Consider the following 22651-nt stretch of genomic DNA (forward strand, 5'->3'; position numbering starts at 1 on the left):
GGTCCAGGGGTTTTATCTATCTTTACTTGTTTTAAGACCTCCAGCAACTCCTCTTCTGTAATAATATGAACTCTTTGAAAATATCACTATTTATTTTCCCAAGTTCCCCAGGTTTCATGTCCTTCTTCACAGTAAATACTGACACAAAATATTCTTTTAGCATCTTACCCATCTCCTGTTGTTTCACAAATAGGCAGCCACATTGATCTTTAAAAGGGTCTATTCTCTCCCTAGTTAGTCTTTTGCCCTTGATATACTTACGGAATCTCTTTGGATTCTCTTTAACACTATCTGCCAAATAAATTTAGATAAGTTGTCTCATGTCCCTTTTCTGCCCTCCTGATTTCCTTCTTAAGTATACTCCTACTACCCTACTATACAACCTTACCAAATGCCTTTTAGAAATTCAAACACATAGTCTTCCCTTCATCCATGTTGCCTGCTACTTCAAATATTTTCTCTGTTAAAAGGTTTTCTTTAAGGAAATTTTAAATCAAGTGCAAACAAGATTCAAAGATATAAATATTTATTAATCTGACATTGAACATCCATCGTCTTCCATTAAAATACAGTTGCTGTATCCAACACATATTCAGCTCTGCAGTATTTGCTTTACACGCACTTCTGTTTATACTGGTGCACCTTCATTCACTTCCTTATTGACGGACTGGGCTTTCTCTGCAATTGCTGCTTTCTGCTTCAGCTGTTTAGCAGCACGCAGTTTCTGTAACTCCTGGAACACCTGAAACAAAGCATAAAGCCATGAGAGCGCATGGGTCAGTGTGTAAACACAAATATATATCCAGCATGTCCCATCTCTTAAAATTCATAGTTTTTAACCTTATTGGGAGCCACTGTTTGGACTCAACTTGGATCAGCTACATTCTGTTCCTCTTTCTTCCACCACTTTAGACAGGATTTTCCTCATTGACCAGACTGCTCCTGCTGAACAATTTCTACCTAAAGCACTAATCTACTTCAATAAGAGCAAGAAAAAAGCAACTGAAAGGCATTTGGTTACTCTGTCATTCAATGACATCATCGCTGATCAGACTACAGCCTTAGATTTATTGCCTACCCCCGTAAGACTTGACTCCCATACAAGCTGAACAATCTCTCTCAGCCTTAAATAAATTCAATGACCTAAGCTGGTTTCTAGGATGAATTGCTTATCTAACAAAGAAAGGTTGCACTGTCTGGGCCTATATCATTTAGAGCTGAGAAGAATACAAGGTGATTTTACTGAAATAAAAACTCTTGGGGAAATATAAAGCTCACAGGGTGGTCCTGGCAGGATTCTTTGCTTTTGGGAGAGACTTGAACTGGAGAAAGTTGCTAAAGAAAAAGAATTTGTGATTTTAAGATGAGCAGGACATTTTCTAGTTGTTGCCAGGTTACGGAATTCTCTTCCCAGTAAACAGCAGAAGCTATGTCATTCAATTTATTTACCGCTAGATCGGGTAGATTCTTGATTGACAAGGGTTATGGCAGCAGATAGGAAAGTGGAACTGACACCACAACCAGCACAGCTGTCATCTTATTGAATGGGGTGCAGTCTCGAAAGGCTCAATGACCTTCTCCTTCTCCAAAGTCCTTTGTTTCTGATAGGTGATGCTCTAGCTTGTCCTGCGACACTCCAGAAAAAGTGTGCCAACCTGAAAATGAACCATTAAGCCTTGTTTTTCAGTTAGTTAGCCAAACATCTTCCTGTGCTAATACATCACCCCATCACCATCTTGTGTAATAACTTTTCAATGTGGCATCTTTTCAAATGCCTTTTGGAAATTTTAATACACTACACTTACTGGTACTTTTATCTCTTCTGCTTGTTACAATCCGAAAGAACTTTAATAAATTTGTTTCAAAAAATTGTGTTGTGACAGCCTCAGTACAATGTGATTTTCTGATGTTTGGCTGCATTTTTTAAAATAATGGGTTCCAGCATTTCCTTTATAAGAGCTGTCGTGGTGACTGGTCTATAGTTTCCTGTTTCCCACCCTTCTTCAATAGGAGCATTACATTTATGGTTTTTTAATCCTTTGGGGCTTATCCAGAAGTGAATTTTGCCAGGTGCCTTTTCTCTAATGATCATGATTGATTCATCGCGCACCATCTTGCCCAATTCTATACTATTAATGCATGTTTTTGTGTCCTTTAACATGTTGAATGAAAGAAAATCTTGTTCAAACTCTCTGCTATTTTCTGGTTTACCGTCATTAATTCCCCAATCTTATCCTCTGAGGAATGACTTTTTATATCTAATTTTTTAGAATTCTAATTTTCCATTTCTGGCTATTACAGATACTTTATTTTTCCTAAGTGCTCCTTTTGCCATTTCTAAATTAATCTCCCAATGTTATGGCCTGCTGCTAATCTTTGCAAAGTTGTCCATCTTTCTTCAAATTTGATATAACTGATTTCCTTAGTTATCTACAGATAGTTCATCCTTTAATTCTCAAAGACATTCCATTATCTCCAAAAATATCCTGCATTGCATGTCCACTCATCTCCTAGCCTATTTTCAGGCTTGACTTCAGCCAGACTTGTCTTGATAAACTTAAAGACAACTACAAAGGTAAGACATCAGTTTCAGACCCACCCACCTCACAACAGAATATAGCACTCAATTTGCCATGATCATCTTCCCTAGTGAACCTGTATCATTACAGCATTAATATCATCACATTTCATCTTAAAAGATCTAATTAGTTTGTTTCAAGATTTTTTTTTTCATGTTTTGTTCTAAGAAACAATCCTGAATGTACTGTGAAATCATTTTCAAGGCTAACTTTACCCATTTCATTTGTCCAAAGATTTCAAGCCACACGTGATCTTTATATTACACAGTCCGATTATTTGTTGATTAATACTCTATCATACAGGATAGCTGCTGTTAGGAGGTTCTAGATTATTTCCGCCAGTTAATGAAAAACCGTACAGCATGAGCAGGTCACTTGGCCTACCCACACTGAGCTGACACATGATGCCTTTCTAAACTAAAAACTTTTTGCCTCTACATAGTCCATAACTCTCTATTTCCCGCCTATCCAAGTACGTCAAGATGCTGCATAAATGTTGCTATTGTATCTGCCTCCACCACCACTCCTGCATTCCAGGCATTTACACCCTGTGTAGAAAAGCTTGTCTCATATTGCCTTTAAATTTACCTCCTTCTACCTTAAACCTATGACCTGTAAGTAATTGACATTTCTACTCTGGGAAAAGGAATGACTATCCATGCCTCTCAATTTTGTAAACTGCTATCAGGTTGCCCCTCATCTTTTGACTTTCAAGCAACAACAAACCAAGTTTGTCCAATCTATCCTCGAACAAACTCTCCAGCCTAGGCAAAAGCCTGATAAATCTGCTCTTCAGCTGACCCAGTGCAACCACATCTTTCTTATAATGTGGATACCAAAACTACACACTATTTTAGAGTTTTAGAGTAGATTCGTAGCTCAGGTTTTGGGTATTGTGGTTGGTTGGCACACCGAGCTGGTTCATTGTTCCACAGATGTTTCATTACCTTGCTGGGTAACATTCATCAGTGCAGCCTCCGACGAAGTGCTGTTGAGTTTCAGAACATAGAAAAGTACAGCACAGTACAGGCCCTTCGGGCCATGATGTTGTGCCATGGAATAATCCTTATCCAAAAGGAACTTTACCTACATCCCCCTCAATCCACTGCTGTCCATTGCATGTCCAGGAGTCGCTTAAATGTCACTAATGACTCCACTACCACTGGTAAACTATTCCATGCACTCTCAACCCTCTGGGTGAAGAACCTCCCTCTGATGTCTCCTCTATACCTTCCTCCTAACACCTTAAAACTATGACCCCTCATGGCAGTCAATCCTGCCCTGGGGAAAAGTGTCTGGCTATCGACGCTATCAATGCCTCTCGTTACCTTGTACACCTCGATCAGGTCACCTCTCTTCCTCCTTCTCTCCAGAGAGAAAAGTCTGAGCTCAGTCAACCTCTCCTCGTAAGACAAGCCCTCTAGTCCAGGCATCATCCTGGTAAACCTCCTTTGCACCCTCTTCAAAGCCTCCACATCTTTCCTACAATATGGCGACCAGAACTGGACACAATATTCCAAGTGTAGTCTCACCAGGGCTTTGTAGAGCTGCAGCATAACCTCGCGGCTCTTAAACTCGATCCCCCTGTCAATGAAAGCCATAACACCATATGCTTTCTGAACAATCTTATCCACCTGGGTGGCAACTTTGAGGGAGCTATGCACTTGAACACCAAGATCCCGCTGTTCCTCCACACTGCCGAGAATTCTGCCTTTAATCCTATATTCAGCATTTAAGTTCGACCTTCCAAAATGCATCACTTCGCATTTATCCAGGTTGAACTCCATCTGCCGTTTCTCAGCTCAGCTCTGCATTCTGTCAATGTCTCGCTGAAGCCTGCAATAGCCCTCGATACTATCAACGGCACCTCCAACCTTTGTGTCATCAGCAAACATACTCCAAGTCATTTGTAAAAACTACAAAGAGCTGAGGCCCAAGAACAGAGCCCTGTGGCACACCACTCAGCACCGACCTCCAGGCAGAATATTTACCATCTACAACCACTCTCTGCCTCCTGTCAGCCAACCAATCCTGAATCCAGACAGCCAAATCATCCTGTATCCCATACTTCCTGACTTTATGAAAGAGCCTGCCGTGGGGAACCTTATCAAATGCCTTGCTGAAGTCCATGTACACCACATCCACTGCTCGACCCTCGTCAACCTGTCTTGTGACCTCCACAAAGCACTCAATAAGATTTGTCAGGCATGACCTGCCCCTCACAAAGCCATGCTGACTCCCTTTAATCACGCTATGCTTTTCCAAATAGTCATAAATCCTATCCCTCAGAATTCTTTCCAAAACCTTGCTGACCACAGACGCAAGACTGACTGGTCTGTAATTTCCAGGGATTTCCCTATTCCCTTTCTTGAAAAGAGGAACAACATTTGCCTCCCTCTAATCTTCCGGTACGACTCCTGTGGAGAGTGAGGAAGCAAAGATCTTCACCAGCGGCTTAGCAACCTCTTTTCTCGCTTCCTGGAGCAACCTAGGATAAATCTGGTCTGGCCCTGGGGACTTATCAATCTTAATGTTTGCTAAAATTTCCAGCACATCAACTTCCTCAATCTTGATCTGTTCAAGCCTGTTTTCCTGCTCCTCAAAGTTCTCATTCACAACAAGGTCCCTTTCCTCAGTGAAAACCGAAGGAAAACACTCATTTAGGGCTTCCCCTACCTGCTCAAACTCCATGCACAAGTTCCCTACGCTATCCCTGATCGGTCCTACCTTCTCCCTGATCATTCTCTTATTCCTCATGTATGAGTAAAATGCCTTCGGGTTCTCCCTAATCCTTCCTGCCAAGCCTTTTCCGTGCCCCCTCCTGGCCCTCCTCAGTCCACTTTTGAGCTCGTTCTGAGCAAGCCTGTAATCCTCTAAAGCTTGCTAGACCCTTGCTTTCTCCACCTTACATACGCTGCCTTATTCTTTTTGACAAGAAGCACCTCTGTACCCGTCATCCAAGGCTCCTTAATCGTACCCCTTCTTACTCGTCTCAGAGGAACAAATTTATACATCACTCGCAACAACTGCTCCTTAAACAGCCTCCACATGTCTGTTGTGCCCTTTCTGTGGAACAATTGCTCCCAATCTGTACTTCCCAACTCCTGCCTGATAGCATCATAGTTTCCTTTACCCCAGTTAAATATCTTCCCCTGGTAACTGCTCCTTTCCCTTTCCATGGCTATGGTAAATGTTTTCCTGCCTGTTATTTAAACTCTGGTGGCCGTTGAGCTAGGTTACCTCACTTTCGGTTTTCCTTCAAAATGGAGTGTATATGGGTTCTAGCTCTGAGTTTATCAATGGCGTTCTTAGTAGAGAAGCAGCTTCTAGGAATTCCAGTGTTTGTCTCTGCTTCACCAGTCCCAGGATCCTGGTGTTGTTCCAATTGAATTGGTGGTTTTCCTTATCCAAGTAGGCGGATACAAAACCACCAAAGTGGCAACAACACAGTAGACATCGGGGTAAGAACAAAATTAAATTTGCTAGAAAAGCTCAGCAGGTCTGGCAGCATCTGTGAAGGAAAAAATAGTTAACATTTCAGGTCCAATGACCCTCCCTCAGGTTCTGAGGAACGTTAACATTAACAAAACTCTGTCTTTTCCTTCACAGATGCTGCCAGACCTGCTGGGTTTTTCCAGCAACTTTTGTTTCTGTTTCTGATTTACAGCATCTGCAGTTCTTTCGGTTTTCACCTGGAAAAAAAACCTTTCAGACAGGAAACTGACAGACACAGAGAAAGCTGTTCTGATTTTCAGAGACACCAACAAGACAGAATTCCTAGCCACGCTGAAGACCAATGGTATCAATGAAGAAACACAACAAACCATAAGGCAGACAGTGATCTTGAAGCTGACCAGAAAAAAATGAACTTAACACTGTTAACACATCAGAAAGAAAGGGTGGGATGCTTCAAGGGGCGATGTGGACTTGTTAGGTCGAAGGGCCCGTTTTCACATTGTAGGTAATCTCATCTAATCTACCTGCAGAAAAATGGCGCATGATAATAATGCTAAACAAATGGGACTACCTCTCCAAGGCACAGACACTTCTAGCTGACGAGAACACATACTGGCAAGTGCAGACAGACCTGACACCACAACAGTGCAACGAGGTTCTCAACACACTAAAGAGACTCAGACAGACCGGACAAAATCAACAAAACAGAATACCTAAGAATGAAACCTGAAGGAACTAACACCACCCCCCCCCAATTCTATGGCCTCCCAAAGGTACACTAACCAGAAGTATCCCTCAGACCATCGTCTCCCTGTCAGGCATGCCATCACATAGATTAGCCAAGGAGTTGCAAAGGAGATTTAAAGCACCTCATCAGCAAGTCACCCTACTCAATCCACTCAGCCCAGAAGTTCCTCAATTCCACCAAGGACAGAAGGATAAATGATGATGAGACCATGATATCATTTGACAGTACTGCCCTATTCACATCGATAGACATAGCACTAGCAAGAGAAACACAGACAACACTACTAAAACAAGATTCGAGTGGCACCATCTCCACAGACAACATGCTGAAGCTACTGGACATATGCCTCACCACCCACTTCACCTTTAACGGCCAGATGTATGAACAGATCAACAGGATACCCATGGGATCACCTGTCTCCAGACTAAATAGCTGAAGCAGCGATGCAGTGACTTGAAAGCTTGGCCCTTCCTCTAATCCAACTGAAACTCTGGAAACGTTACGTGGATGACATCTTTGTCATTACTAAAATGGACCAAACTATAGGAGACACACGAACTTATAAACAACACCCTCAAGATCAGATTCATCAAAGAGGAAAGAACAAACAGCTCCCATTCCTGGACATCATGGTGGAACGCAGGACCAATGGGGAATTCCTAAGAAAGGCACACAGGAGAGCCACACACACTGACCAAGTACTGAATTTCAACAGCAACCACCTCAATACACAAACGAACTTGTGTGAGAACAATATTTAAATGGGCAACACACTGCAGCAACACAGAACTTCACCAGAAAGAAGAATACCTCTTCCAAGTATTCAAAGACAACAGATACTGGAAAAACTGGGTCAGAAGATGCTTATTACACGATCACCAGGAAGATACTGCACACTCTGACACACTCATCACATCACCTTACATCAGAAACACATCTGAACTGACCACAAGATTCCTATGACCACTGGGCATCAAAGTAGCACACAAAGCCACATCAACCCCACGCCAACTACTAACTCATACCAAAGACCGACTCTGGACAGGGCCAATGTCATATACAAGATTCCCTGCAAAGACTGCAAAAAATATTACATTGGACAGGCAGGAAGGAGATTCACCACAAGGGTACACGAACATCAAAAGGCAACAAAAAGGCACAACCAATACTCACTCATCTCCATCCACATTGATAAGGAAAACCACCAATTTGATTGGGACACTACCAGGATCCTGCGACAGGCGAAGCAGAGACAAGCACTGGAATTCCTTGAGGCCTGGTACTACACTAAGAAAGCTGTCATTAAATACAGAGCTAGACCCCACGCACAGTCTATTCTGAAGGAAAACCGGAGTGAGGTAATGGACACCAGAGTTTAAATAATAGGTGGGAAAACAGAACAGCGCTTCATCAGAGATAACAAAGTATGGAGCTGGATGAACACAGCAGGCCAAGCAGCATCTCAGGAGCACAAAAGCTGACGTTTCGGGCCTAGATCGTTCATCAGAAAAGGGGGATGGGGAGAGGGTTCTGAAATAAATAGGGAGTGGGGGAGGCAGATCGAAGATGGATAGAGGAGAAGATAGGTGGAGGGGAGTCAAACAAGTTAAAGGGGCAGGGATGGAGCCTGTAGAGGCGAGTGTAGGTGGGGAGGTAGGGAGGGGACGGGTCAAGGGGACAGGGTGAGGTTAGTAGGTAGGAGATGGAGGTGCAGCTTGAGGTGGGAGGAGGGGATAGGTGAGAGGAAGAACGGGTTACGGAGACAGGGATGAGCCACTGCATCCCAAAACCAGCCCAGCTGGTCCCCGCCTCCCTAACCTGTTCTTCCTCTCACCTACCCTTCCTCCCACCTCAAGCCGCACCTCCATCTCCGACCTACTAACCTCACCCTGCCCCCTTGAACTGTCCATCCTCCCTGGACTGACCTATCCCCTCCTACCTCCCCACCTATACTCACCCCTACAGGCTCCATCCCCACACCTTTAACTTGTCCGTCTCCCCTCCACCTATCTTCTCCTCTATCCATCGTCGATCCGCCTCCCCCCCTCCCTATTTATTTCAGAACCCTCTCCCCATCTACCTTTTCTGAAGAAGGGTCTAGGCCCGAAACGTCAGCTTTTGTGCTCCTGAGATGCTGCTTGACCTGCTGTGTTCACTCAGCTCCACACTTCGTTATCTTGGATTCTCCAGCATCTGCAGTTCCCATTATCTCTGATACAGTGCTTCATCGAAGACTGCACTGATGATGTTACTCAGCAGGGCAACGAAACGTCTGTGGAACAACGAACCAGCTCGGCAAGCCCACCAGCCACAACAATAAATGCTAATCTAGCATTGGCCTAACCAATGATTTAGAAAACTTTTAACAAATGGAAGAGTTTCTGCAAAACCTCCCTGCTCTTAAACACTATGCCTTGACTAATTAAAGCAAATATCTCATATCTTCTTAACCACTTTATCCTTCTGTCCTAATAACCTTAAGGAGCTGGTGCACGTGCACCTCTGATCCTCTGTGCTTCCCAGGGTCCTTGCATTCATTGTGTATTCCCTACGCTGTTTGTCCTGCCTTAATATATCACTTCACATTTATCTTGATTGAATCAGCTCATATGACCAGCCCATCTATATGCTCTTGTAATCGAAAGCTATCCTCCACACTATTTAGGACCTCACCAATTTTTGCATCAATAAACAGCAATGGCCCTAATACTGATTCCCATGGAACCACACTGGACAGACCCCTGAACCATTATCCTAGGTTTCCTGCCACTGAGCCACTTGTGGATCCAATTTGCAAAATTTCATTGAATCCCACGTACTTCCATTAGGACCTTATCAAAAGCCTTGAAGTCCGTGTAGACAACATCTATTGCTCTGCCTTCATCTAACTTCTTGGTCACCTCTTTAAAAAGAAAAAAAAAACAAATTTGAGGGCTGATTTCTCATGCACAAAGCCATGCTGACTATCCAAAAATCAGTCCTTACACGCAGATTCTGTCTTTCAGAATCCCAATCCATCAGTGACATTAGGCTCACCAGTATCTAGTTCCCTGGCTTTTTCTTGCAGCCTTTCTCAAATAATGGCACATTAGACATCTTCCTGTCTTCTGGCACCTCACCTGTGGCTGTTGATGATACAAATATCTCTGCTGGGGGCCCTGCAATTTCTTCCCTAGCATCCCACAATGTCCTGGGATACAATTGATCAGGTCCCAGAAATATATCCACCTTTATACTTTTTAAGACCTCCAACACCTCTTCTGTAATGTGGGCTCATTTCAAGAGATCGCTATTTTCCAGACTTGTCTAGTTTCCATGTCCATCTCCACAGTAAATACTAACTCAAAATATTCATCTCACCCGTCTAAATTGGCTCCATACATAGATGGCCATATTGATCTTTACCAGGCCCTATTCTCTCCGTAGTTACTCTTTTGCCTTTAATATACTTGTGGAATCTTCCTTTAGCCTGTCAAAGCTTTTTTTGATACCTCTTGCCAAAGCCATCAAAAAAACTCTCCACCCCTACTCTCTTGCCTTCTTTAACTATGTATTCATCTTAACAGTTCATTAAGATGTCATGTGACTTCACCTTTTGTATCAGCCTTCTATGAGGGGCCTTGTCAAATGTTTTGCTAAAGTCCTGTACGTAACATCTACTACCCCCACCCCATCCATTGTCTTCACCAGTTCTTCAAAAAAAAAACTCAAGCTTGAGAGACATGACCTTCCCCACACTAAGCAATGCTAATATTTTCCAACAGGTCCATTTTTTAAAAAATAAAAGAGAGCAAATCATATCCTTAAGAATTGTCTCCAATGATTTAGCCACATTGATGTGAGGCTCACGAGCTTGTAATTTCCTAGATTTGTCCTGTTGCCCTTCATAAATGAAGGAATAATGTTGGCTATTCCTCAGTCCTCTTGGACATCTCCCGTGACTAAAGAGAACATAAAGATTTTGTATAAGCAATTCTCACCATTTTGCAATAGGTCCCATCAGGTCCTGAGAACTTGTCTACATTAATGCTTTTTAAACACACACCACCACCATCTGTCTATATTGGCAATGCCCCAGAATATCAAAAAAAATCCTCCCAAGACTACCTTTTCCTTTGTGAATACAGATGCAAAGTATTTGTTACTTCTTTCCTTTGCCATTTCTCGTCTCTACACAAAACGATCTACATCTTGATCTTCTGAGCCAAGATAATTTCATTATCCTGTACTGATCTCATCCTTTAATCGACAGAGCTACTCCATCTACATTTTGACTATCCTTCTGATATTCAAGCTTTCCCTCAACTTTGACCAACAATTTAATTTAAAGCACTATCTACAGCCCAAATCCACCAGCATTCAATGAACCGTATTCCAATGGAACAGCCCCTCTTTCCAGTACAGGTAGTTCTGCTACAATGCATGTTTCGTTAACGCGAATTGGCTGTAACACGATTGATAAATAGTGGACACAGTTTGGATAGCATGAACTTTCTGCTGTACTGGTATAGTCATCTTTAATAGTTATTTCCCAATAATGCGGTCGTCTATAGTATGAGGACATATAAGAGCTCAACTATTGTGTTATAGGAGAATCAGCAGTATTGGGGTCATTGTCCCAGGAATTGAAGCCCACGTTCCCAAAACAACCCTTGAGCCATGTTCAACTCTCCGATTTTAACGATCCTATGTCAATTTGCTTGTGGCTTAGGTAGTAATCTAGAAATGTTTATTTTTGTGTTTCTCCCTTATAATTTAGGCTCAAATTCTTCAGACAGTCTCAACTAACACATCATTCAAATGGACTTGCATTGACAGTATCCATGAAGGATTTTTCCCTTCCTACTTCTAATTCTGATCAGTATATTTCCAACTCATCCATTTGACTGTTTTGTTGTAGTTGGCAATTAGTCATTGCTTTTACCTTTATTGCGTACGGGGTGAACAGAACACAGAGTTTCCCCCTACCTTGAGCAGCATGACGGCTCAGTGGTTAGCACTGCTGTTTTACAACACCAGGGATCCAGGCTCAATGCCAGCCTCGGGTGACTATATGTGTGGAGTTTGCATGCTCTCTCCATGTTTGTGTGGGTTTCTGCCACATGCTCTAGTTTTCTCCCACAGTCCAAAGATGTGCGAGTTAGGCGGATTGGCTGCCAAATTGTCCACAGTGCTCAGGGATGTGTAGGTTAGATGGATTAGCCATGGGAAATGCAGGGATAGGGTTAGGGGATGGGTCTGAGTGGGATGCTCCACAGAAAGTCTGTGTGGACATGTTGGGCCAAATGGCCTGTTTCCACACTGTGGGGATGCTATATGCACAGTTTCTTGGTCTGTACTTTCACTCATCCATATGGTCTAAACAGGGTCTCTAGGCAGGCTTTCAATTGCAGAGCCTAATTCCTTCTATACTTGATGTCAAGGCTTGTACTTTGAAACAGCGAGCAGGAAGTGGGAGGACTGCCGAGTATTTGCAGTTTTTTTCTGCATGGAACTCCCAGGACCAGTCAACTGGCTTCTGCCCAGTGACATATATTAATGACTTAGATGAAAATGTAGGTGGGTGGCTTAGCAAGTTTGCAGACCATACAAAGAACCGTGGAGTTGTGGATAGTGTAGAAGGTTGTCAAAGGATGCAGTGGGATATAAATCAGTTGCAGATATGAGCGGACAAGTGGCAGATAGAATTTAATCTGGGTAAGTGTAAGGTGCTGCACTTTGGGAGATCAAATGTTAAGCAAAAGTTCACAGTTAATGGCAGGACTCTGAACAGCATTGATGTACAGAAGGATCTTGGGTTCAAGTCCATAACTCTCAAAGTGGTCATGCAAGCAGATAGGGTGGTAAAGAAGGTCTGTGGCATGCTTGCCTTTATTGGTCAGGGAATTGAGTACAAAGTCATTTTGCAGCTTTATAAGACTTGGTTAGGCCATGCTTAGAGTACTGCATTCAATTCTGGTTGCCATATTACAGGAAGATGTGGAGGGTTTGGAGAGGGTGCAGAAGAGGTCTACCAGGATGTTGCCTGTAGGGGTATGACCCATAAGAAGAGGTTATAAAAATTCAGATCATTTTCTCTTGAGCGATGGAGACTGAAGGGATACTTGATAGATGTCTGTAAAATTATGAGATGCATAGATTGGGTTGACGGTGAGAATCTTTTTCCCAGATTTGAAATGTTTAATACCAGGGGGCGTGCAAGGTGAGAGGGGTAAGTTCAAAGGAGATGTGAGGGTCAAGTGTTTTGTTTTTATACACAAAGTGGTCGGAGTCAGGAAAGCACTGCCAGGGTGGTGGTGGTGGTCAAGGCAAATATGATACGGGCACTTAAGGGACTTTTAGATAAGGACACGAATATGCAAGAAATAGAGGGATATGAGCCAAGAGCAGGCAGAAGGGGTTGGTTTCATTTGGCATCATGTTTGGCAGAACATTGTGGGCTGAAGGGCTCATTACTGCGCTGCACTGTGCTGTGTTGCAGGTAACTGATTTTAACAAGATCAAAGAACTACTAGTCTCTGCAAAGATTTTCCCTAAACCAACTTCTTGACAGCCTTGACAACAGCCTCCATTTATATAATAAATTCCAATGCAGTAACATTTTCCAAAATGGCTCACAGGAACAACAAACAAGCAAAACGTGACACTGAGCCACAGAGCTGACCAGAATTTTCAACAAGGAAGATTTTAGGGGTATGAAGAGCTCTTGAAAGACCTAAGAGGGTTTGACGTTTCAAGATGCAATTCCAGGTTTTAGGGACTAGTTCACAGCATAAAGGCAGAACTGAAAGTACTCTGGTATAGCTTTGGAGATCATCATAAAATTGAACTGTAAAACTGACTTCAAGGGAGTAAGAAAATAATTCATCGGCTAAGTTTAGAGTGCAGGGCAAAACAGCAACGTGCAACATGTTGGCTAGGGAATGGGCCGGCAGTAGAAAAGACAGTAAGTAAGCTTTATTTAAACTACTTAACCCTGTACTTAATTGCCTTTAATCAGTGATTTTTAGAAGTTATAATGAGGAGGAGTTGAAATTTTTGTAATTGTACTAAGACAAATCATCAGGATTGACCTGATGATTCAACTGGGCAACACCAAAGAATGAACTTGCGGTCAGGGGAGGGGAAATTTTGAAGCTTGTAAAGGTCCCATTAATACCATTGGGCTGCAGGGTTCCCAAATGAAATATGAGATGCTGTTCCTTCAACCTTCAGGTGGCATCGTTGTGGCATTGCAGAAGGCCCAGGATGGACATGTCATTCAAGGAATGGGAGGGGTAGTTAAAATGGTTTGTGACTGTGAGGTGCAGTTGTTTGTTGCGAACTGATTGTAGGTGTTCCACAAAGTGGTCCCCAAGCCTGTGTTTGGTTTCCCCGACGTGGAGGAGGCCACAACAGGAACAGCGGACACAGTATGGCATGTTAGCAGATGTGCATGGTCTCTTGCATTTCATGCAACTCATCCCACACACCCTCTCCCCGCAATAACAACCAAAGCAGAATCCGCCTTGTCATCACATACCACCCCATCAACCTCCGGATCCCATGCATCATCCTCTGGCACTTCCGCCACCTGCATTCAGAACCCATTACCAAAGACATTTTTCCCTCCTCACCCTTGTCTGCTTTCTGGAGAGACCTCTCTCTCCGCGACTCCCTTGTCCACTCCACACTCCCCACCACCCCTGACACTTTTCCCTGCAACCACAGGAAGTGTTACACCTCCTCCCTCACCCTCCTCCCAGGGCCTAAGAAGACCTTCTGATTCAAACAGATGTTCACCTTCACATCTGCTAATGTGGTATACTGCACCCACTGTTCCCGTTGTGGCCTCCTCTAGGTCACGGAAACCAAAGGGAGGCTTGAGGACTGTGTTGTGGAACACCTATGACCGGTTCACAACAAACAGCTGTACCTCCCAGTCAAAACCATTTCAACTCCCCCTCCCACTCCCATTCCTTGAATGACATGTCCATCCTGGGCCTCTTGCAGGACCACAATGATGCAAACCCGAAGGTTGCAGGAACAGCATCTCATATATTTCAGTTGGGAACCCTACAGCCCAATGGTATCAACGTGGACTTCACAAGCTTCAAAATCTGCCCCCCCGACCACATCCCAAAACCAGCCCAGCTTGTCTCCACCTCCCTAATCTGTCCTCCCAGCTATCCACTCCTCCCAGCTCAAGCCCCACTCCCAACTCCTACCAACTAGCCTTATCCTGCCTCTTTGACCTGTCCATCCTCCCTGGATCAACCTATCCCCTCCCTAACTCCCCACCTACACTCACCTTTACTGGCTCCAACCTCACCTCTTTGACTTGTCTGTCACCTCTCCACCTATCTTCTCCTTTATCCATCTTCTATCCGCCTCCCCCTCTCTCCCTATTTATTTCAGAATCCCCTTCCCATACCCCATTTCAGAAGAAGGGTCTAGACCTGAAACGTCAGCTTTCCTGCTCCTCTGATGCTGCTTGGCCTGTGTTCATCTTGGTCTACCCCTTGTTATCTCAGATTCTCCAATATCAGCAGTTCCTACTATCTCTGTAACAAGGCTATTGGCTAACTGGTTGAAAAAGGGATCAGAATAGCTTTTTTTTTACTGGCATGAATATGATAGGCCTCAGTCTGGAAACTCCACAATGTATCATCACTACATGGCTATATTGACACCTGTTCAGGTTTCTCATAACAGTACCAGGTTGGTACTTGGGTCCATCTTCAGAACCAGAGCGTTAGTTCACCCAGTATTTAGTGATGAGCTATCCTACTATAGCAGTCATCCCTCAGAGCCTGATCCTGCCCACATCCATCATTCAAGTGGGAATGGGATCAGAAGTGGATCTCCCTGAAAATCTTTCCCTCCTTTATCCAAAAGAACTGAGGCTAATTTCAAAGTTTACGTTCAATACTTATTCCATTCTGTCCTGTTAGCAACAATAATGAACACAGTTGGCTGATCTCCTTACCCTTATGCACAAAGCTTTTTTGGCAGCCCATCTCTGTGTCACCTTCCTGTAATAATCTGGGGGGAATGTGTACTGGATACCTAGCTGAGTGCACACATTCTCAAACACCTCATAACGCGTTCGCCGGAGATACTTCAACAGCTTCTTCCGTCTGTCGATTGCCATCAGCATGTGGCGTTTGTTGGTCTTATCCTGTTTAAGAACAAACATGTCTGAGTACTTTAGAAAGATATACTTGCCCTAGAAACTACGCAGTGATGACCCAATGCCCTGGCGGCACTGCACTTGGGTACCATGTTTGCATTTGAGAGATAGAGGAAATCATAGGGTGTGCTCTTGCTGAGTAAAAATGAAAATATGAACTAATCACTAAAATCGCAACTGCAATGTCACATGAATGTGCAACATTAGCATTAAAGGAGTACAGAACCATAAAAATGCAAATCACAAGACTTAGGTAGAAAGGGCATATGGAAAGAACAGGAAAGTGGAGCGAGAAAATTGCTTTGAGATGAGCAGAGGTCAAATAGTTCTGGACCCTAGATCCAGAGGATTACGTTTCTGATAGAACTTTAATACAGAAATAAAACTCCTTTGATACTATCCCCAAACACTCCTTAGGCAGCTACAGCTTTGTGTTAAATACAAAGTAAAACTTCCTATACACTGTACCCATCAAACACTCCCACAACAGGTACAGAGCTAGATTAGATGCGGAGTGAAATTTCTGACCTGCTCAATCTATTTTAACTCTTTATTAACACAATAAGATTAAGTAAACCACAAGAATAATCAATAAGGAAAGTTTAAAAAATTGTATAAAAGGCTATCTAAGTGAAAGGTTTGAATGTGATACTGTCTGCTGTTACCGAAAAAACATATAAATGCTTTTTTTTAAAGTGAATTTGGAGAGGGAAATATTGTATAGAATAGAGTGAAAATGAGCAGCATTAGGTTTGTGGGATATTAAAGACCATGAGAAGTGAGGACAGTGGGACTGAAATATGCAACATTGACTCAAGTACATGAAATTGACAATAGATCTTCATGGAGGTAAAGCCTCTTTAGTTGGGACTGTGTGCATGCAATTGTTGGGTAAGAAAGTCTAAATTTTTATTTGGTACAAATGTAATGTAGTTTGTAATTGACATCAAACTTGTATCTACAGTGTAAACTCTGCTATTTCCAGTCTGAAGTAAGGCATTCCAGAGGGTTCCAGTAAAAGAACAACTTCAACTAAGAAACTGCTGAAACTGGACCATTTAGTTGGTCAGGAAGACTGTGCGTTAGGAGCATGTAGTGGTTCACATTGACTACGAGATCTTTGATTGGCGTTGTTAACCTGGGCCAATCAGGTAGCCCTGGCTGACAGATATAGAAAGGAGATTCTGAAGGTTGTCTCAGGTCTAGGGATTGGCTTTGAGCTAGCTGTTCACAGCATGTGGATACCCACCTCTGTGCAGAGCATATAAAACTAGCTAGCTTGGGGTGACTTAGCTTGAATGCAACTTATAACAGAGCACCAGAGTTGTTAAGTGATTTAGGAACATATGACTATAGACAAAGTAGTATGTTTGGCATAGTCAATATGAGGAAGCAGGTGCCAGATTAAGAATAACAAATGTCATAACCACTGCATTACTTTCTGCACGGTGTGCAAGGTAGTATAAGGCAAATCAGATGAGAAATATGAATGCATAGAACAAACACAGGTGTGGGAGAAGGTTTGTAAGGCACTGGTAGGATGACTGTGGAAACTGGAAATATTACCAAATGTGGTTAAGTGTTCTTGCCAACTGTACAAGTGGGAAAGAGAAAGAAGTTTAAACTGAATATGGGGGCAAAAGATCAAATTTGAGATGATGTGACAAATCAAAGAGAATGGAGGCCAAAGAGAGAGGGTGATTATATGGGAAACGATAAACCGACCCTGACGGAAGGAATAGAGAACACGAACCTTAGAGGCAACTGGCAGATGAAGCTAGAATTTACAAAACAGTAAAAGGATAAAATTAAAGGTCCTGTATTTAGGTGTATGCAGTTTTCTAAATAACACTCATGAATGGAGTGGAAACAGAAACAACTAAGAATGACATGGCTGGAGGATGATACGCACGGGGATCCAAAATTTGAGGGTACGTGACATTAAGGATGCCAGGACAGTAAGACAAGGTAACGGCATTAGTTAACGAGCAAGGATGACATGCAAAAATGACAGATTTAGCCCATTACAGGGAGGTGTCTTAAGTACAGGAAATCAAGCTGGGGAAACAGTCTGGATAGATACGAGAAATGGTAAAGGCAAAAAGTCACTTGCGGCAGTGGTGTCCAGGCACCAAACAGTAACCACACAGGGCAGTGGGGTATAAAGTAAGAAACCATGAGAGGTAGTCAGGGAGGCACAGTAATAATCATGGGAGATTTTAATATGTAATTTGACTGAAAAAAAACTGGATGGGCAAAGGTGGCCTAGATGAAGACTTGTTTGAATATCTTCAGTATAATTTCTTAAAACAGCATGTTCTAGAGTCAGACAGCAGATGAGGAGGAGGCCTGGTCATCTACAATGGGATAGGATTAATTATCTCACAGTGAAGGGACCCATAGGTAGCAATGATTGATTTTGCATTCAGTTTGAGGGAAAGAAAATAGGTTTAAGAATGTTTTTAAAAAAAATAAGTAACAGCAAATATGAGGAATGGAAGCACAGTTGGCTGAAGTGAATAGGCAAATTAGGTTAAGGACAGGGCAAGACAGATGGGATATTAGACATTTAAGGGGATATTCTGGAATACAGAAAAGATACATTTCTGCATAAGAAAAATTTCAAGGAACATATCCATCATCTATAATAAACTAAAAACATTAAAGGTAGTATCACACTTTAAGAAAGAGAGCGATCCATGTGCAAAGATGAGTGGGAGATCAGAAGATTGAAACAGCAAAGCAAGAAAATTAATAAAGAGGAAAAATTAAAGTACAACAGAAACCTAGACAGAAATATAAAAACAGATAGTAAAAATTTCTATGAATATTTAAAGGGGAGAATGAAAGTCAGTGCTGACCCCATAGAATGTCGGAGTACAGAATTAATAATGGCAAATAGGAAAAGACAGATGAATTAAAAAGGTATTTTGCATCAGTCTTCAATATTCAGGATATAAGTAATATCCTAGATGCAGTGATGAATCAAGAAATGGAAAGGAAGGGAAGAACTTAGGAAGTCTAAACAGCAACAAAATTAAGAGATACTGAGTAAATTATTGGAATTATGGGCTGACAATTGCCCATTTCTGATGCAGTTTACCTTAAAATCCTAACTTGGTTCATGAGTTGTTTTAATTTTTCAAAACTCCCTTGATTTGAGGACGATATCATTGGATTCAAAGGTAGCAAATGGTTAAAGGATTGGTTGGATAACAGGAAGCAGAGTGTAGATGGAAATGGCTCTTTTTCAAGTTGGGAAGATGTAATGAGTGATGTGGCACAGTGATTGATGCTTGGACCTCAACAGTTCGTGACTTTTACAAATGACTTAAGTGAAATGTCAGAAGGTATGGTTTCCAAATTTACTGACAACACAAAGATAGGTAGAAAAGTAAGCTGTAAAGAGTACACAAAAATGTAATAAAATATATCATTAGGTTAAGTAAGTGGCCAAAGATATTGCAATTGGAGTATAATGTGGGAAAATATGCAACTACCCATTTTGGCAGGAAGACAAAAATGCATTTTGGCCTAAATGGAGACAGATTGCAGAGCTCTGAGTTGCAAAGGCATCTGGGTGTCCTCATGTATGAATTGTAGAAGATTATTGTGCAGGTACAAAAAGTAATTAGCAAAGCTAACAGAATGTCGTCATTTATTGAGGGGAATCGAATACAAAAATGTCAGATTATGCTTCAGTTATTTAGGTGAGGCCATTTCTGGAGTACTGTAAACAGTATTGATCTATTTAAGGAAGGATAAAAATGCACTTCATGCAGTTCAGAGAAGGTTTACCAGCATAGTACCTGGAAAGGGAGGGTCGTCTAAAGAAGAAAGGTTGGGCTGTCTAGGTTTTTCTCTGCCGGCTAAAAACAGACAAGATCTCTCCTCATAAGGGAGAATCTATAACCAGGGGTTACTATTTAAAAATCAAGTGTCACCAATTTAAGACAAAAATGAGGGACAACTTTTTTCTCTCGGAGGGTTGAAATGTCTTTGGACTTGCTTCTACAAAAGGGAACAGAGATCTTGAATGTTTAAGGCAGAGGAAGAGAGAGATTGTTAACTTTCAGCAAATTGATTCTTAGGAGTGGGTGCGAATGAAGTTAGAGGTGAAGCAAACTCGATGGGAAGAATAGCTTCCTCCTGTTCCTGATTCATAGTTCATTACATCACCCTTTGTAGCAAGGCCTAAGGAGACCAGTTGAAACAATGGACAACACCCTCTTGCACATATTCCCACAAGTCTGTGGCTGCAACAGAGACAGACTTTCATGTATGTAGCATCTTTCACAATTATGGGACATCTCAAAAACACTTTTCAACTAATGAAGCACTATTTGAAGTTTAGTCATTGTATGAAATACAGCAAGCTCTAATAATGGGAATTGTGACAATTATCACCAAGTTAATCGAGGAATAGATACTGGGACTAACTCTCCTGCCCTGAACTGAAATAGTACCAAGGAATGTTTTACATCCACCAGGCCTTTGTTTAAGATCTCATCTTAAAGGCGGCACCTTTGTCAGTATAGCATGTCTTCTCAACCACAATGCATTGGCAGTGTAGAGTTTATGTCGACTTCTGGAACAAGATGATTCCATGAGGCAACAGAAACACTGGATCTTTTGATTTTCACTGAAGGTAGGCATGTGTTCAGCTTATTCACACTGAGCAAAGTATAGTGGGTTTCCTAATCACAGACCTATTGAGGGCACCAGAAAAGCCCTGATGAACAGACAGGATTTCTGCAAACAATACATTATCCTTTAAATCTGGAGGAATAGAATTAAAAATCAAAGATGCTAAATTTGCACTAAACCTTAGTTAGATCACACTTGGCAATACCAAGAACAGCTTTGGTCATCATGTGATTAAGAAAGATCACAAGAGCTGAAGGATTGTAATTATCTGGGAAGGCCGAAGAGACTATTTTAGAAATGCCAAAGGAAGTTCTTTAACATTAACTGAGGGTTTGAGAAGGAAGATCCAGATACAATGTTTCCTCTTGGTTAGACACGTAAATATAAGTCAGTTACATTAAATCCAATTGCAAATTCAAGGGAAACTGGTTTGCTGAGACAACACACGTGGTTGTTGGCCGATTCTCAAACGTTTCGTCCCCTCAGTAGGTAACATCGTCAGGATGCTTCCAGTGAAGTGTCGGTATTCTGTCCTGCTTGTTATTTGTGTGTCTTGGTTTGTTGGGGTGGATGGGTGATCGGTCAAATTGGTGTTCCTCTTTGTCCATGCATATTGAAACGAGTCATAGTTGGTCATATCTCTTGGCATCTAGTTGGTGTTTGTGAATCCTGATGGCTAATTTCCTTCCGGTTTGCCGTACATAATGTTTTTGGCAGTCTTTGCATAGTATCTTGTAAATAACTGGGCCAACATAGCTATCCCAGGACAAGTCAAGCAAAGACAGGCACGAGAATTCCTGGAGGACTGACACTCAAACCAGAACTCCATTAACAAACATGTAGAGCTGGACCCCGTATATCAACCACTAAGAAACAAATCCAGAAGTGATGCCATCCACCCCAGCAAACCGTGACACACAAATAACAAGCGGGACAAAACACCAACACTTCACCAGAGGCGGACTGATGATGTTACACTAGTAATGGTGATGAAATGTTTGCAAACAAACTCACCAGCTTGGCAAGCAAGTCAACAACCCAAGTTACAAATCTTCTCAAATACTTTGAACAGCTCATGTATTTGGAAAGGCAAGGACTGATTAGGGATAGTCAACATGGCTTTGTATATGGCAAAACTTGATTTGAGTTTTTTAAAGTAGTATCAAAGAGGATTGATGAGTGAACAGAGCAGAACAGTGAATGTGATCCATATGGACTTTAGTAAGTTGTTTCATAAGTTCCATATGGTAGACTGGTTAGCAAGGTTAGATCATATGGGATGCAGAGAGAACTAGGCATTTGGAAACAGAACTGGCTTGAAAGCAGAAGACAGAGGGTAGCTTGTCAGACTGGCAGTCTGTGACCAGCGGTGTATCACATTGATCAGTGCTGGGTCCATGGATTTTCATCATTTATATAAATGATTTGGATGTGAACTTAAGATGTATGGTTAGCAAGTCTGCAGATGACACCAAAATTGGAGGTGCAGTGGACAGCAAAGAAGGTTACCTTAGAGTACAATGGGACCTTGATCAGATGGGCCATTGGGCCAAGGAGGGGCAGGTGGAGTTTAATTTATACAAATGAGAGGCGGCTGCATTTTGGAAAGGCAAATCAGGTCAGGTAAGGTACTGGGGAGTGTTGCAGAACAAAGAGAACCTTGGAGTGCAGGTTCATAGCTTCTTGAAAGTGGAGTCCCAGATTGTCAGGATAGTGAAGACTGCATTTGGGATGCTTGCTTTTATTGATCAGTGCATTGCGTATAGGAGTTGGGAGGTCATACTGTGGACATACAGGACATTGGTTAGGCCACTTTTGGAATACTGTGTGCAGTTCTGATCTCCCTACTATAGGGAGAATGTTATGAAACTTGAAAGGATTCAGAAAAGATTTTCAAACATGTTACCAGGGTCAGAGCATTTGAGTTATAGGGAGAGGCTGAACAGGCTGGAGCTTCAGAAGTTGAGGAGTGACTTTATAGAGCGTTATAAAATCACAAGGGGCATGGATAGGGCGAACAGCCAAGGTCTTTTCCCCCGAGGTGGGAAA

At 42.3% G+C, this 22651-nt stretch overlaps 1 protein-coding gene across 2 annotated transcripts in view; it reads right to left on the minus strand.

The window, feature by feature from the left end:
• Positions 1 to 509: 509 nt before the first annotated feature.
• Positions 510 to 22651, minus strand: part of mrps15 (mitochondrial ribosomal protein S15) — a 43333-nt gene continuing 21191 nt past the window's right edge. Inside the window, exons 7-8 of one of the 2 annotated variants that reach the window (XM_048558139.1) lie at positions 15752 to 15943; positions 510 to 742 (exon numbers count right to left, since the gene is read on the minus strand). In XM_048558139.1, the coding sequence (XP_048414096.1) occupies positions 629 to 742; positions 15752 to 15943 (306 nt within the window). In that variant the 3' untranslated portion in view covers positions 510 to 628. The remainder of the gene's footprint in view (positions 743 to 15751; positions 15944 to 22651) is intronic. The other variant, XM_048558140.1, reaches the window with a different exon arrangement.

The sequence above is a fragment of the Stegostoma tigrinum genome, chromosome 24 (assembly GCF_030684315.1).
Source record: "Stegostoma tigrinum isolate sSteTig4 chromosome 24, sSteTig4.hap1, whole genome shotgun sequence".
Taxonomy (NCBI): Eukaryota; Metazoa; Chordata; class Chondrichthyes; order Orectolobiformes; family Stegostomatidae; genus Stegostoma; species Stegostoma tigrinum.